Source organism: Mesocricetus auratus, unplaced genomic scaffold (assembly GCF_017639785.1).
Source record: "Mesocricetus auratus isolate SY011 unplaced genomic scaffold, BCM_Maur_2.0 Super-Scaffold_100011, whole genome shotgun sequence".
NCBI lineage: Eukaryota > Metazoa > Chordata > Mammalia > Rodentia > Cricetidae > Mesocricetus > Mesocricetus auratus.
Window position 1 is genome coordinate 74,153,730 of NW_024429195.1, and position 15,330 is coordinate 74,169,059.

At 44.6% G+C, this 15,330-nt stretch overlaps 1 protein-coding gene across 2 annotated transcripts in view; it reads right to left on the minus strand.

Annotated features, from left to right (window-relative positions):
- The window catches only part of Ntn4 (netrin 4), a 98,432-nt gene that overhangs the window by 81,524 nt on the left and 1,578 nt on the right, over positions 1-15,330 (minus strand). For both annotated transcript variants that reach the window (XM_013111922.3, XM_013111921.3), the window contains exon 2: positions 12,847-13,376. In XM_013111922.3, the coding sequence (XP_012967376.1) occupies positions 12,847-13,376 (530 nt within the window). The remainder of the gene's footprint in view (positions 1-12,846; positions 13,377-15,330) is intronic.

A 15,330-nucleotide genomic window follows, 5' to 3' on the forward strand; every position in this document is an offset into this window, starting at 1 on the left:
GATCGAGTCTGGGAGATCAGATCCAGCCTTTATGGTCAGCTTCTTCCTTCCCATTCCCTTCCTGTCAGCCAGCGCTCCAGACTCTCCAACTAGTCTGCAAGGCAACTATCTCCACCTTTCAGTTATTAGTCATCCTTAGGAGACGTGTGTTAAAACTCTGAAATAGATTATCAAGTCCTTAAACACACAATGTATGGGCAACTGGAGAAGACCAGACACAGTTAAGACTCTCTCTCTCTCTCTCTCTCTCTCTCTCTCTCTCTCTCTCTCTCTGTCTCTCTCTCTCTGTCTCTGTCTCTGTCTCTCTCTCTCTCTCTCTCTCTCTCTCTCTCTCTCTCTCTCTCTCTCTCTCTCTCTCTCTCTCTCTCTCTTTGATTTTCCAAGACATGGTTTCTCTGTGTAGCCCTGGCTGTTCTGGAACTCACTCCATAGACCAGGCTGGCCTTGAACCCAGAGATCCGCCTGCCTCTGTCTCCTGGGTGCTGGGATTAAAAGTGTGTACCACCACCCTGCCAATATTTAAACTCTTTCTCCAAAAATGGTTTTTCTCTCGACTACTGTTTCCTCTGAGCTCTAGATAAGCAGGTGAGGTGGATGTTGGATTTGGCTTACTTGAAAGAGTAGGTCTTTCGGGGAGAGAGGGACAAGCCTGGCTTTATACAAGCAAGCCAACAGCCAAGGAAGCTCATCCAGGGACAGATAGCATCGCGAGGCTCATTCTCCAGAATTCCCAAACAACTCCCCGTGCCATAAACACAGCAGTGTGGCGAGAGCCCAGTTGGCAGTACTGCAGGAGCGCATGCACGAGGCCCCTGCCCAGGCATTTGCAGTGACACTGACGACAAAACGGAATGACTCCCTGGAGTGAACCTTTCCACGTACCTTGTGCTGTCTCCAAGAGGTGGGACTAGTCGGGAGTTTTTCCTTCATACCAGGCAGGCCTCAGGTGACTAGAAACAGAGCCTGCGGCTTGGGTTTGCAAAAGAATGGAACCCATGACATCATCTTTGTGAAAAGCTATACTTGTCCTCTGTCCTCCTGAGGATCTGTCATCCCGAGTGGCATATTTAAGAGGCATTTGGCAAGTGGCTTCTCAAGCACACTACTTATGTGCCCTATACCCGGTTCTCTGCCAGAAAGGTGCTTTAAATCACAAAAAGACGAAGTTGTCATCAGTAATATTAATAATCTCAGAGTTCCTTTATTTCGTGAATAGCTCCCGAATGGCAGGCAGCGCGTTAGACACTCAGGTATGGTCTGCACTTCTTTAAGGAGCTCACAAAAGAATGTGATGGCTGCTACAACAGAAGTGAGTGTAGGGTCCTGGGACGCACGCATGTGATGCTCATGTGCAATGTAGCTACCCCTGAGATTAGGGAAAGAATGGGGCCTAAGCAAAGTCCTTACGGATGAATATGAACTATCTAGTCATCCAGCCATCTATTCATCCATCCGGCCATCCATCCTTCCGTCCATCTAAAATGTGCTGGAGTTAGAATTCAAGCCCGTGCGTGAGGAGTAGAAGTAACTGATGGAGGGGATCCGTAGACACTGGACCCGTAAGGATCCACTGCCACTCCGTCCCAGTCACCGTTCATCCTTCTCTTTGATTGTCCTGGTGCCTCTTGGGGAAACCCAAAGTGCTGCTTGCACTTCCCCCTCACTTGTCGTTTTATGGGCCCATCCTTCCGGCCTGCCACAGCGGAATTCAAAGCGCAATCAACAAAGGTCCCGCAAGTGAGGGAGACTGACTTGGGTGAATGCCTTAGGACTCCTGAGAGTGTCTCAGTAACCCAAATCCAACCATTTTTGCCCCTCCACTCTCTTCTGCCCATCTAAACTCTATGAGATCTAGTCTGTTTTTCTGCCATGCATTCCTGCAGGTCCCCAACTCCTCCTCCACCCTCCCTCCCTGGGTAGTCTTTTCTTAAAAAATGCATTGTATCCATCATTTGTTTAGAATCACCAATAACTTAATAGCACTCAGGGTAAAAACTAATGACACTGTAAAAGTCAAATCAATTGGTGGTGCAAATTGGGGTTTATTTTTTAAGTATAGGAAGCTGCTGAAGATAGTGGTCTGACTTTAACTGATGTGGAAGTGAGTCTGGACCTCCCTGTGGAGCCTGCTTCTGAGATGTCCCCAGTTTACTCACTCTCCATCACCTCCATCTCACCTGCTCTGCTACGTCTTGACCAGTCTGCCTCAGCATCGGCTGCCTCGCACTTCTGAAAGCACCCGGCCAGCAGGCCCAGGGCCCTCGCTTCTTCCTGCACAGGCCGGCAGCTCCCACCTTGCCTTTGGGACTTCATTCTACAGTTTTCGTGAGGGTTTTCCTGGAGGCCCTGCCTAAACATTCATCCCCTTTCTGCAATCCTCTCCCCTTTCCCTGCTTAGCATTTTTCCTTGTCACTCATCCAAGTCTACAGGGACAAGCAAACAAACAAATGAACGAACCCCCCAAACTTTCTCTCTGCAAGTTAGAAGGGCTTTTTTTTTCTATTACAGAGAGTAAGAATGAACCATGAATATTTTGAAAGAATCACTACTTAGTAAACATGTGACATCCAGTACAGTCAATAAATATTTTTTTCGTCACTTTCATCTAATTCAATTGAGTTCAACAAATGCGTCTGAGACATGTCCTTCTTACGGGAATCCGTGCTGGAGAGGGCTTTGGGGGCTGGTATCCACAGATTGAATACAGTGATATAAAGAACAATGGCCCTCAATAAGCAAACACATGTTGCAATAGGAAGAGAGCTCCCTAAGTTCCCACACACCTCCCACCTCAGGTGAGAAGCAGTCACTCCCACGTTGCTAGTATGAGTCACCTTCACAGGTTTACGGAGCTCCCAACACCTAATACCCTTAATCCCTATTCTGGTTTTGAGGGTTCTCTATGTCTTGAAGCTGCCTCATATGTTTGAACACACCTGACTTCCAGGTATCTACCTCTCATACGTTCTTCATTAAGCCTTAATATTTCCATGACTCACTACAAAAAAATGACATTTTGCAATCTGATTTCTCAAAGTTTCCAGAATATTCTGATCAAATATTGGCAAAGTTAAAGCATCAAATAGAATGAGTACAAAACAAACTAATGAAAAACAGACTTTTTAAAAAGCCACCAGGGTGTTATTTTGTTGGAGGAAAAGTTCACTCAGGTGGCTGGGGACACGGCTAGGCTCATCAGGTAAAGTGCTTGCCTGAGCACGAAGACATGAGTCTGGGTCTCCAGAACCTGCATAAAAGCTGCACGTGATGCAAGCTAGCACCATGGTGACTATGTAGAGATAGGCAGGTCCCTGGAACTTGCTGGCCAGCCAGTCAAGCTAAATTAGTGAGCTCCAGATTAGGTGAGAGACCCTGTTTCAAAAAATAAGAAGGAGAGACATAGAAGAAGATGCCTGATGTTAGCTTCTAGTCTGCATACTTGTACATGTATATGTGTGTGCGCACACACACACACATGCACGCACGCAAGCAAGCACGCGCACCACACACGCATTCTCTCCCCTCAATCGGGCATCTAGACATCTATGTTTGCCTCCCCCTTTTCTATAGCTTCTTTAAATGATTTTAACCAATAACACCCTGGGTGAGGTTTGTTTAAATTGAAGGAATCTTTTTTAGAATAGGTGCTAGTATATATTTTTAGCTAAAATCCCTAGAGAAAGGATTCCTTAGACTGTATATAATCAAAATGCTGTATATGAATGAATAGATATAACATTATACAGTTTTAGCTGAGGATGAACTTCAAGATGACAGACACATCAATATATTAGATAATTAACTTAGAAAAGCTTCTTTGAGTAGGTACTAGCTAAGTGAAAGGTACTCTCCCCCTCTCAAAAATCAAACCAATCAAAAAGCATGCTCAATGACACTAGAAAGTTGCACACTTCTCCACGTATGACTTATTTTAAATCAATGGTTCTTAACCTATGGGTCACAATCCCTTTGGACTTTTTCACAGAGGTCACCTAAGACCATCAGAAAACACGGATATTTACATTAAGATTCACAATAGTAGCAAATTTACAGTTATGAAGTAGCAATGAAAATGATTTTCTGGTTGGTGGCCACTACAACAAGAGGAACTGTATTAAAGGGGTGCAGCATTAGGAAGGTGGAGAACCACTGGGTTTTGTTGTTGTTGTTGTTGTTTTGGTTTTTCGAGACAGGGTTTCTCTGTATTGTTTTGGAGGCTGTCCTGGAACTAGCTCTTATAGACCAGGCTGGCCTTGAACTCACAGAGATCCGCCTGCCTCTGCCTCCCGAGTGCTGGGATTAAAGGCGTGCACCACCAACGCCCGTCGAGAAACACTGTTTTAAATCATCTAATGTCAAATTGTCCCTTGTTATAAGTATTTTTAGAACATAAGAAAAGAGTCATTTCTTAACCCAAAGTATACAATGCAACTCATTTCAAATTACTTGTCAGTCTGGACATTGTTTACAATCCCTAAAAGTCACAGTCTAGTTTTAGTTTTGTCTCCTACTTAATGAATTCTTCTTTAACGGTTTTGTTCTATTTATTTATTGGGGGGTTATATGTGACAGCACATGTGTGGAGTCAGAGGACAATTTGCAAGAGTGAGTTCTCTCCTTCCATCTATGTGTTCTGAGGATCAAACTTAGGTCATCAGGCTTGTCGCAAGTATCCTAAGCTACTGAGTCATCCTGACAGCTGCCTTCTCTACTTTGAAGTTATATTAGAACTTAATCATATCAATAATTTCAAGGTAAGCTCATTATCCCATCTCTCATATTGGCTAGCTCATCGCTTGCTTGACTGAATTACTCTGACTCACCAATTCTCCATTTTTATGTCTATGAAATGCAATTCATGTTGGTGCCTGACCAATGGGGTTCTTCTTGTTTTGCTGAACTCACTATGTAGACCAGGCTGGTCTCAGACTCACAGAGATCCCTCTGCTTCTGCCTCCCCAGTGCTGACATTAAAGGTGTGAGCCACCATGCCCAGCTCAAGTATGCAGTATGCTTACAAGTTTCTTCCCACTGGAAGGCTACTTAGATGTTGGCTCACCCTCATGGCATATCACCGCCACTGTTGTGTGAGCAGATGTCAGCAACTGAGGAAAATTGCTAACTAAAGAGTACTGTTTAAAGCACATTCCTACTCCTGTATTAGTTTGTCTTACCCTTTAAATAAAAAAATCTCCCAGCATAGTTCAGCACAAACATGTAAATACGTATAAAAACTCAGTCAGCTGATCATTTTCACTACAGACTTTCATCACCATGTATTAGAATTCAGACTTGTCAATATCCTAAAGAGACAACCAAATGTTTGGATCTCCAATGGAATGCCATCTACACAACGCATTTGGGGGACTAGTCATACACTGCCCTAGGTTACTAAAGGTGTCCGTCGATAAATGGCCTCTCATTCAGTAGGCTTTAGGACCGCAAAGAAAAGGAATGTATACAGCACCCAACTTGTCACAGGCACATTTCAGGGTAGCATGTGTAGTGGGAAAAGAGGTTGGGAAGGCAGGGTCCAGTGGGGTAGCTGTAGGGAAGCCATTTAAACAATCCAGCCTCCAAATCACTCATGAGTAGTATTCTTCTCCCCTGTCATCATAGTACTGCCCCCTCAACCAGGTGACATTAAAGTTCTTTTCAAATACTCTCATCCTAGGGAAGTGGGTTTTGGCTGATTACCAAAAAAAAATGGATTTTGACCACTCTGTGCCATAATTATTAACATTCAGTTTCGATTTTACTTGTTTTTTAGAAGTTGAGGGACACGTGACTCAGTGAAGTGTTTGCTGTACAAGTATGAGATTCTGAGTTCTATTCCTGAAGCCCATGTAAAAGCTAGGAATCCTGGTTCTGGGGAGGTGTGTGTGTGTGGGGGGGTGTTCCTGGGACTTTCGCCCAACCAGTGAGCTCAAGTTCAGTGAGAGAATCTTTCTCAAAACACAAGGTGGGATTGATGGTGTAAGACAGTCAGTGTTCTCCTCTGGCCTTTGCATACAGATGCACACATATGCATGCACACAGATGTGCATACACATGCATAGTACACACACACACACACACAGAGACAGAGACAAAGACAGAGACAGAGAGACAGAGAGACAGAGAGAGAGAGAGAGGGAGAGGTCCCTAAGTTACAGGTGTTGTTCAATCAAGGACTTTCCAGAAGCTCAGTCATTGTCCATTCTATCAAACATAGATCACTTAACAAATGTTAAGAGTATCACCCCTTGTTGACATTCTCCATCTCCTGTGTTTTATTTTCTCCTTAGTATTTATCATACTCTGGTACACGCCACATTTTATTTATTCTCAATTCCCCAACCCATCTACCCCTGCATTAGAATCTAAAGTTTTCATTAGGACAGGGAAATCCTGTCCAGTTCAATGATATACCACTAGAATCTAGAGTGAGCCCTGACACACAGCAGCTCAAAAGTTATTTAAATGACTGGGCAGGTGGATATTGGCATCCTGATTAATCATCCCTCTGTACATTTGTCTTCTATTATTCCCACCTCAGTTTCTCCATGTCAGCTGGAACTTCTGCCTCTCACCTCCTGCTCAGCCCTCATTGGTTTTGCCTTCTCGTTCTATTTAAGAACACTTTTCTGCACTTTTCCAGCTTATTGCTCATCCCTCCGTTTATCCCAGTTACATATTTGTCAACTGCCTATGTGACCAAAGCAATGTCCTGCTTGCCAAGGAAACAGTCATAAATAAGATTGACACAATCCCTACCCTTGTTAGCAGACTTTGTCTGTTCCAGGACTGCTTGGAGATCTAGCTCCTCTGTGCTCTTGGCTTCTCTTATTGCTGCCTATGACTTTTCTCTTTGAGAGTGATATGTTCATTATGTTCTGGAGGGGAAAAAAACATCTAGGTGATCCAGTTGGTTGTGATCCAAATTTTGTGTAGAGTTCTTTTAATAGAACCAGTCAATGGAACAGGGAGTCAGCAGAGAGATAGATGACAGTTGCTTTCAGTTCACATGATCAAAATCCCACTTGCAGGAAGCCTGGAAGTCGAGGGGACCCTGAGTGATTTGCTATCTCTCCTCACTTTCCTCCATTTTCTTTGTCCAGGGATGATGTTAGGAGGCCTCTTTTCATCCCGAAAGAGCCAATTAACTCACCATCTTTAGTCCCAAGCTTGCTATTATCTACGACTCTGTCAAACTAAGCCCCTAGTTGACAGAGAGTCTTGAAATCAAACCACCCGAGCCCCAGACCTGCCTGTGCCATCACTGGGGCTGTGGCAGCCCATCCTACCTCCACTGCAGGGTTTCCCACATGGTGCACCGTGGAGCTCTGGAGTCCTGACAGACTGTAACTGGAGTGCTGCAGAAAGAGGGCCATGGCCAAACCAGTCGAATTGAATGCCATGTTCCTTTTTCTCTCAGTGGTGTGCAAGGCAAATGATAGTGTCTGTGTCTACAGATGTTTAACTTTGTTGAACCGAGTTGGAGATGTTTGACTTTGCTCACCAAAATTTCATGTGTGGGAAACTTAAGCTCCAAATTCATATGTTGATAGTATTAGAGGTAGGAACTTCAAGCAGTAATTGGGATTGCATTAGAAGGTGATGAGGTTAGTAGTTTTATAAGACCCAATCTAGCAAGTTGTTTTGTGAAAACATGTGATGCCCTTGACTTTATTAGAATGCTAAGCAGGCGCTGGTACCATGATGTTGGACTTGGCAACCTCCAGAACTATAAACCAAATTTACATCTATTCCTGAAAATTGCCTAGATTCAGGCATTCTGTTATAGCAACAGAGAATAGGTCATGACCCCATTCTGTGTTTCCTAGACTAACTTGACCATTGAATCTGTCCATCTTGAAACTCCATTGACATCTCAAGATATTGTTTCTTAAGAGAAAAAGCTATTTGGAAAATTCTTTTTCTTCTATATATCATCCAAATGAATAGCATCAAATAAATGTCTTTGAGACAGTGAGGGGAGATGGGGATGACGGGGATGCACAGTAGTTTTGGGAGAACACAATTATGGAACAAATACTGGACTTCAGGTCAAAAGACCCTTTGTTCCTAACTCTGTCCCACAGCTTTCAGTAAATTGTTGAGCAACAGACTCATCCTCTGGGTAGGAGGTATGCTTTTACAAAATAACCACACCCCATCCTTTTACATTACTGGCCACCTCCAGAAGTCTGTGTAGCAGGTTTAACTTTATGGTTTAAAAAAGTCATCCTTTGAGGCTGAGTGTGTGGCTCGCTGCAGAGAGCTTGCTTAGCATGTTCAAGGCCCTGGGTTAAACCATCAGCATTCGTCTCCACAAAGTAGCCTGGGTGAGTTAATGCACCTAAGTTCTCACAGCCCGCTTTCAGAATGTGGTCCCTCCAGCTTTGTTCAATGCAGGCATGGGACTCTTTAGACACGCAGCTAGAAGATCTCAAAGCTCAACTCCAGATTTCTGAATGAGCCCTGGAAGCTAAACTATGTCAGGGGCACAACTACACCTGCCTACTGAAGACACAAGTCATATAAAATTCAGGAAGATACAGATCTATGAGGTAATTAGCAAACAAGATATGGAACTTGAGATGTCCTATTTGAAATCCGAGTGGCTGGCTTGTTTTTCTGAACACTGAGTTTCCAAAGATACAGCCTGGTGATTTGCAGTGTTAGCTGCAAAATTAATTGTAGCTCAGCACAATTCACTCCATTCAACTTTTGCTCTAGAGTGACAAGGGGAGTTCAGTTCTTGATAGGTACTAGGAAGCCGCCTTTGGCTCTGATCTTGAAGTAAGGCTGGCTCTCTCTCTCTCTCTCTCTCTCTCTCTCTCTCTCCTTTTTTCTTTCTTTCTTTCTTTCTTTCTTTTTTAAGACATGATTTCTCTGTGTAGCAGCCTTGGCTATCCTGGAACTCACAGAGGTCAACCTGTCTCTACCTCCCAAGTGCTGAGATTAAAGGCTGTGCCGCCACCACACGGAGCAAGGCTCTTTTGCTTGCTAACTCAGAAGAGAAAGTTTAGGGGAGAAATTCAGCAGTAGATTACTGTTGTAAATACTGCTCTAGGGGATGCTAAACTGAACATGTTTCCCTTGTCATTAAAACAGAAGTCTGCTAAAATAGCAGGGTTAACAAAAAATGTTTATAACATGATTTTAAAATGGTATCTGAAGCCAGGTTGTGGTGGCACATGTCTTTAATCCCAGCACTCGGGAGGCAGGGGCAGGCAGATGTCTGTGAGTTCCAGGGCAGCCTGGTCTACAAAGCTACAGAGAGAAACCCTGTCTCAAAAAAATAAAAATAAAAAATGGTATATGTTCATTGAAACACATGATAAAAATTGTAGCCCCTGCTTGGAATGTGATATGAGCATTGGTGACAATAACTATTTGATATTGTTCATGAGTGTGTGCACATTTGTGTTTAGGTACTCATATACATGTGTGGATTCTAGCAGAAAGGCTTAGGTGTTGTTCCTCCAGGGCTGTCTACCTTTTTCTTTTTTAATGACAGGGTCTCACTGACCTGAAGCTCACCCACTAGGCTGGACTGCCTGGCCAACAAGCCCTCAGAATCTGCCTGTCTCTGCCTTCCCAGGGCAGGGATTACAAGTGTGTGGCACCATGCCCTGCTTCTTCATGTGGGTTCTGGGATGGAAAACAGGTCCTTGTGCTTGCAAGACAAAACCTTGACTGGCTGAGCCATCCAACAGTTTAGTTTGCACTTCCAGTACAGCCCAGGTAAGTACTGTGTTAGCCAGCTCTGAGTAATTGTGGAACCACTGTGCTAATCCAGTGTGACACCTGTTAGTCAGCAGACTCCGTCATCTGTCTACGCACTATTTTTGTTGCTTTTGCAAACACAAGAAGTCCAGTAGCACTGAGGTACGGAGAGCTGATATGAGCCTGTGGTTCAACTCCAAAGCAGTCTGAGAGTTCAAACCATTCACGTGTTTGTTTGTTATTGTTGTTGATGATGATGTTTTGTTTTGATGTTTGATTTTTCTTTTTTCTTTTTTTCCCCCCCTTTGGTTTTACGAGACAGGGTTTCTCTGTTTTGTTTTGGAGGCTGTCGGTCCAGCCCGGCCTCGAACTCACAGAGATCCGCCTGCCTCTGTCTCCCGAGTGCTGGGATTAAAGGCATGCGCCACCACCGCCGGCTTGATGTTTGATTTTTCAAGACAAGGTTTCTCTGTAGCTATGGGGCCTATTTTAGAATTCTCTTTGTAGACAAGGCTGGCCTCAAACTCACACAGACCCATCTGTCTCTGCTTCCCGAGAGCTGGGATTAAAGGTGCGCACCACCACCGCCTGGCCCATTCACTTGTTTTTAACACAAAGTGTTCTCCACATAAGAAAACAGACTCTATGTTATCTTTTTCTTCCCTATGGTCATATCTCTAAACATGTCCATCAGAACAGCACATAAAGGGCTTACAATATTAAGCAAGCTTGAAGGGCTACTGAGGAGAATGGGAAACAGTGGGGAACCATGTCTTTCCTGGTTCTGGTTCCAGTAGCACTGGCCTTGAATGCTTTGGAGGCGAACCCATGGAAACAAGCATTGGGACTCTATGTCTGAGACCCCAGGGAAGGAATTCCCACTCTAAACTCTTCATCAGGCCCCCCAAACAGATCCTCTACCAACCCAAAGCAGAACTAGTAGCACCAAGGAGAACAGTACTTGACACACAGCAGGGACTCGATAAATGTTTGTTAAATGCTGCCATCTGGGAAACTGGTGAGTAGTTGTGGAAATGACTCCTGCGAGCTGCTTATCTCGGTGACTAAAGCCTTTGTGTCATGTGCATTGGATGCATGCCCAATACCTAGCTCCTACTTTCTCAACCACGGTGGTGTTGACATCTTGGACTAGATAATTCTGTTGGGGAAGAAGTAGGGAATGCTGTTCTGGGCATTGTCTAGGACTTAGCTCTACCCTGGCTTCCACCCACTAGATCTCAATGGTGATCACCACTCCTCACAGGGTAACAGTGTCTCCAGACATCACTGAAAGTCCTGATGCCAGGGGATTATGTAAGATGACCCCTGGCTGCACATCACTTATGGTAGCTATCAGCATCAGAAAGATGACTCTCTCTCTGAATATTTTCCTTCATTTTTATTTTTAATTTTGAAGTTTATTTAAAAAACGTTTTGCCTATTTGTATGTCTGTGTACCGTGTGTGTGCCTGGTACCCATGAAAACCAGAAGAAGGCATTGTAGCCCCAGTACTGGAGCTGCAGTTGTGAGCCACCATGTGGGTGCTAAGAATTGAACTTGGGTCGTCTGGAAGAGTAACCATTGCTTGTAGCTGCTGAACCATTTCTCCAACCCTCCTTGTGGTTTTTTAATGGGCATTTCTTGATCTAGTTGTTGAAAGCATCCGTCTCCTGGCTTGCTTTCATAGAGTTCTTTGTGTGTACTCTCATATACCTAGCAAGAGCTTCCCCGGGAGTCTCTATGAAAGTTAAAATGACCTATTCTGCCCACGGGGAAGGAAAATATATAGAAACTAGACCTGCAGATGGCAAGGCTGATTTACAGAATGAACATGGCTAGACTTTGGGCCAGGAAAGAGGACAGACCCAAGTCCCTTAGTGGAGCTCATGTACATGTGAGCCTCACATCATCTTTTGTATTAAAAGGAACTATCTTCCTTTGCTTGCTACACATTCTCACATCTTAACACCAAACTTCTAAGGGTGTGTGTGTGTGTACGTTTGTGTATGTGTACATGTTTGAATCCATGTGCATTTGTGTGGAGGCCAGGCATAGAAGGCTAGCATCCTCCCTTATCACTTTTCTACCTTATTTGTATGTGTGTAGTGTATGTGTGTGCATGTGTAGTATCTATGTACATGTATGTATACCTGCTCATGGAGAGTAGGGGCTGATGGTGGACATCTTCCTCTATCACTTCTCTACCTTATTTGTGTGTATGTGTGTAATGCATTCCGTGTGTGTGTGTGTGTGTGTGTGTGTGTGTGTGTGTGTATGTGTATGCATTCGGAGGCCAGAGGTTGACATCAAGTATCTTTCAACTATCAGCCTTATCTTTTGAGATAATACCTCTCACGGAACCCAGAGTTGGCTGATTGGATAGATTAGCCAGCCAGCCAGCAGGCCTTGGGGGATCCATCATGCTTTTACATAGTTGCCAAGGGTCTGAACTCAAACCCTCATGCTTGTATCTCGGGCACTTTATCAACCAAGCCGTCTCCCCAGGCTCTCTCCCTTACTTTTTGAGCCCATTCCTCGCTGATTTGGCCAGTGGCAGGCCAACAATTCCCATGGACCCTGATGTCTCTACTTCCCCAGCACTGAGGATGCAAGCGGACATCCTCACACACAGCTTTTTGCTGGGGGCTCTGAGCTAACGTTATTGCAAGGGAAGCTCTTCGCCAACGAGCCACCTTCTCAGCTGCTGTCTTTATGGTCTTTTGATGAACATATCCTCCTCACCCCGGCTTTGTTTTTATTTACTACCTATTTATGTTACAAGTAAAACATGTCAGCACGAACTTCATGAGCGGGCTTTCTCAGCAACATCGTAAATATCGATGCTAGCTGGAGGGACCAGCAGCCTTAAGCATCCCGAACAGAGGGATGGTACAAATGAAAAACCCAGAACCTTAGAATTCTGACAAAAATCCAGCCAGTGGGCAATCTGCTTGAGAACAACTACACATCCATGTCCAAGGGTGAGGAATAATTTATGACAAAGCTCACAAAAAATTCTAATTTCATTCATGTTGCTACAAGTATAGCTTCACGCTTTTAAAAAATGTGGGCTGGTAGCATTTTTCTACCTCTCCTTCCATACAGTGTAGAGTGAAACACGTGCCCTTACCTCTCCTCCGGTGCATGGAAAAGCATCTGAGTATCTAGACGTGCAAAGAGCTCCCTTCTTGACAACATCATCTTCCAGGCCAAAAGTAGCCGAGCAGTTGGTTGCAAAGTACTTGTAAGGCTTCCACGTCTTTCCAAAGTCCTGGGACCGGTCCAGCACCATGGCTGCAGGTCTGGGGGACTTGAACACCATAATTAGGTGAGTAAAGTAGAATTCTGCTTCCAGGTCTAACTGGATCTTTTCTCTGTGCACATCCTCCGCAGACTGCCACCACGTACGGGGGAACCTGAAGGACGAGTCTGCCATAGCAGAGGGCGGGTGGGCCAGGTGAGAGTGGGCAGCGTTGCACTTGTCGCATTTGGGCTGCCGGCAAGTGAGGTCAGCATTCTCACTGTAGAAGCAGAACAGTTCGGTGGCATTCTGACCACAGGTGCTGTCTGCCCGGAGTTTTCTTCCCAAAGCCAGGTTCCCCATGCGAGGGTTGCAGGCCTTCTCACAGCGGGAATTAGCTCCAGCTACTCCACTCAATCCTAAGGAGGGGAGAGCATATGTCAATCAAGACAAACCCATTGGAAATAGACATGATCTGCTGTGTGCCTGATTTATCTGCAACAGTCAAGATGTCCTCCAAAGACCTTGGGCATTTCTATAAAGAGAAGCTGCCGCCAAACTGGACCATGAACACTGTTGGACACGCACAGTGATTCATGCACACAATTTTGTGTGTGCTTGATAGATGATAGTGTGTTCGTGTGTACAATTGCATGTGTATACAAGTGAGTGTACACAATGTACATGTGGAGGCCAGAATACTGTGTGTCTGTGTGTATGTGTGTGTGTCTGTGCATGTGTGTGTATGTGTGTGTCTGTGTGTGTATATGTGTGTCGGTGTGTGTGTGTGTGTGTGTGTGTGTGTGTATACCACATGTACACAGGTGCATGAAGAAGCCAGAAGAGGGTACTGGACCCCCTGGAATTGGAGTTATGGACAGTTGTGAGTCCTAGTATTCAGTGCTAGGAACAGAATCCATGTCCTCTGCAAAGGCAGCAAGTGCTCTCAGTCACTGAGCCTCTCTCCAGTCCTTCACCTTGCGTTTTCTGAGACAGGGTCTCTCACTGGCCTGCAAGCTGTCAAGCAGGCTAGACTAGTTAGCCAGTGAGGCTGGGTCTACTGGTCCCGGCCTCTGCAGTGTGGGGCTTGGAGGGCCCTCCCACACCTCACTTTTTGGTGTGACTCAGCATCTGGTGTTTGTGTGACAAGCATTTTAGCAACTGAGCTAGTGATCTCCCCGTCTCCTTCATTTTCTTTATTAGTTCTCTAGGAAATCCAACACAAGATATTTAATAAATACACGATGACACCTCAGTTCAGATGGCAATGTGTGGTGTCCATGTCTAATACTAACTAAATATAACTACAAAAAAGAAAAACCACCTCCAAACTACCAATGACCAGAAAGCTTACTGTCCCTGCTTTCTGCTTCTTAAGTGTCTTTTCCTATGGTAGGTTGCATGATACTTACCTGTTGGCTTAGTTGGAGATTGTTGATGGTCTGGCACACCAAACTGTACCTCTAACAACTGTCATGAACTAAACATCCTCTTAAAGAGACATACGCTTCCTCCCAATGCTCCCACCCACCTTAATGCTTCAGGAGTACTTAGAGTGGTAAACACTACCCACTTATTCACATTCTGGCTACATGTCATAATCCCTTAATTGGGGTTTGTCATTTTAATTGTGACTACCAGAAGCAAAAAAATTGTCCATTTAAGAAAAATTAAAACACAGAGGAAAAGAAGGGAAAGGAAACCAAAGCCCAAACTCCGGCTAATTGGATGTTTCTGTTTAAGAGACAGACCTCTGAATTGTTATCACCGGGGCACTGGGTGGAGCCAAATGACAGCTTTGACTGGAGAGGGGAGATTTCACACAGTGACAATCACCACCTCACAGGCTTGCAACCAAAATAAGGGGTTTCCTCGGGCATTATTTCTTAAGTGTCAAATGAACATATGCACCATGCCCAGACCGTTTGCCATTGTTCTGATTAGCGGGCACAACAGCTGTCTGGGGCCAGAAACACACAAACACTGTGTTCTATGACTCACCTGAGAAGCATTCCAGGGGGAAAAGCTCATACTGCCTGTACAAGTATCTTTGACTTGCAACACCCGCCTTGTGATGTCTATTTACAACCTCTTGATTGCTCCCATGGTTTATTTACTTATTTTTGTTTTTGGTCATAACATGGCTTGAAAGGGGGAGAGTTTATGAAAAGTTCACTTTTCGTGGGAGCGTGGATGGGTAGCGCACAATAAGGAGTGTGAGCTGGAAGAATTCAAGGGAGATCTTTAACAGTGAGATGTTTCACTGATCCTTGGGAAAAATAATGAATAAAATTTCCACGCCCTAATAATTTGGTAATAAATAGTTATCAGTGAGCAAAAACAGTGGCGATCCCTAAAGAGCTGACTGGGGCG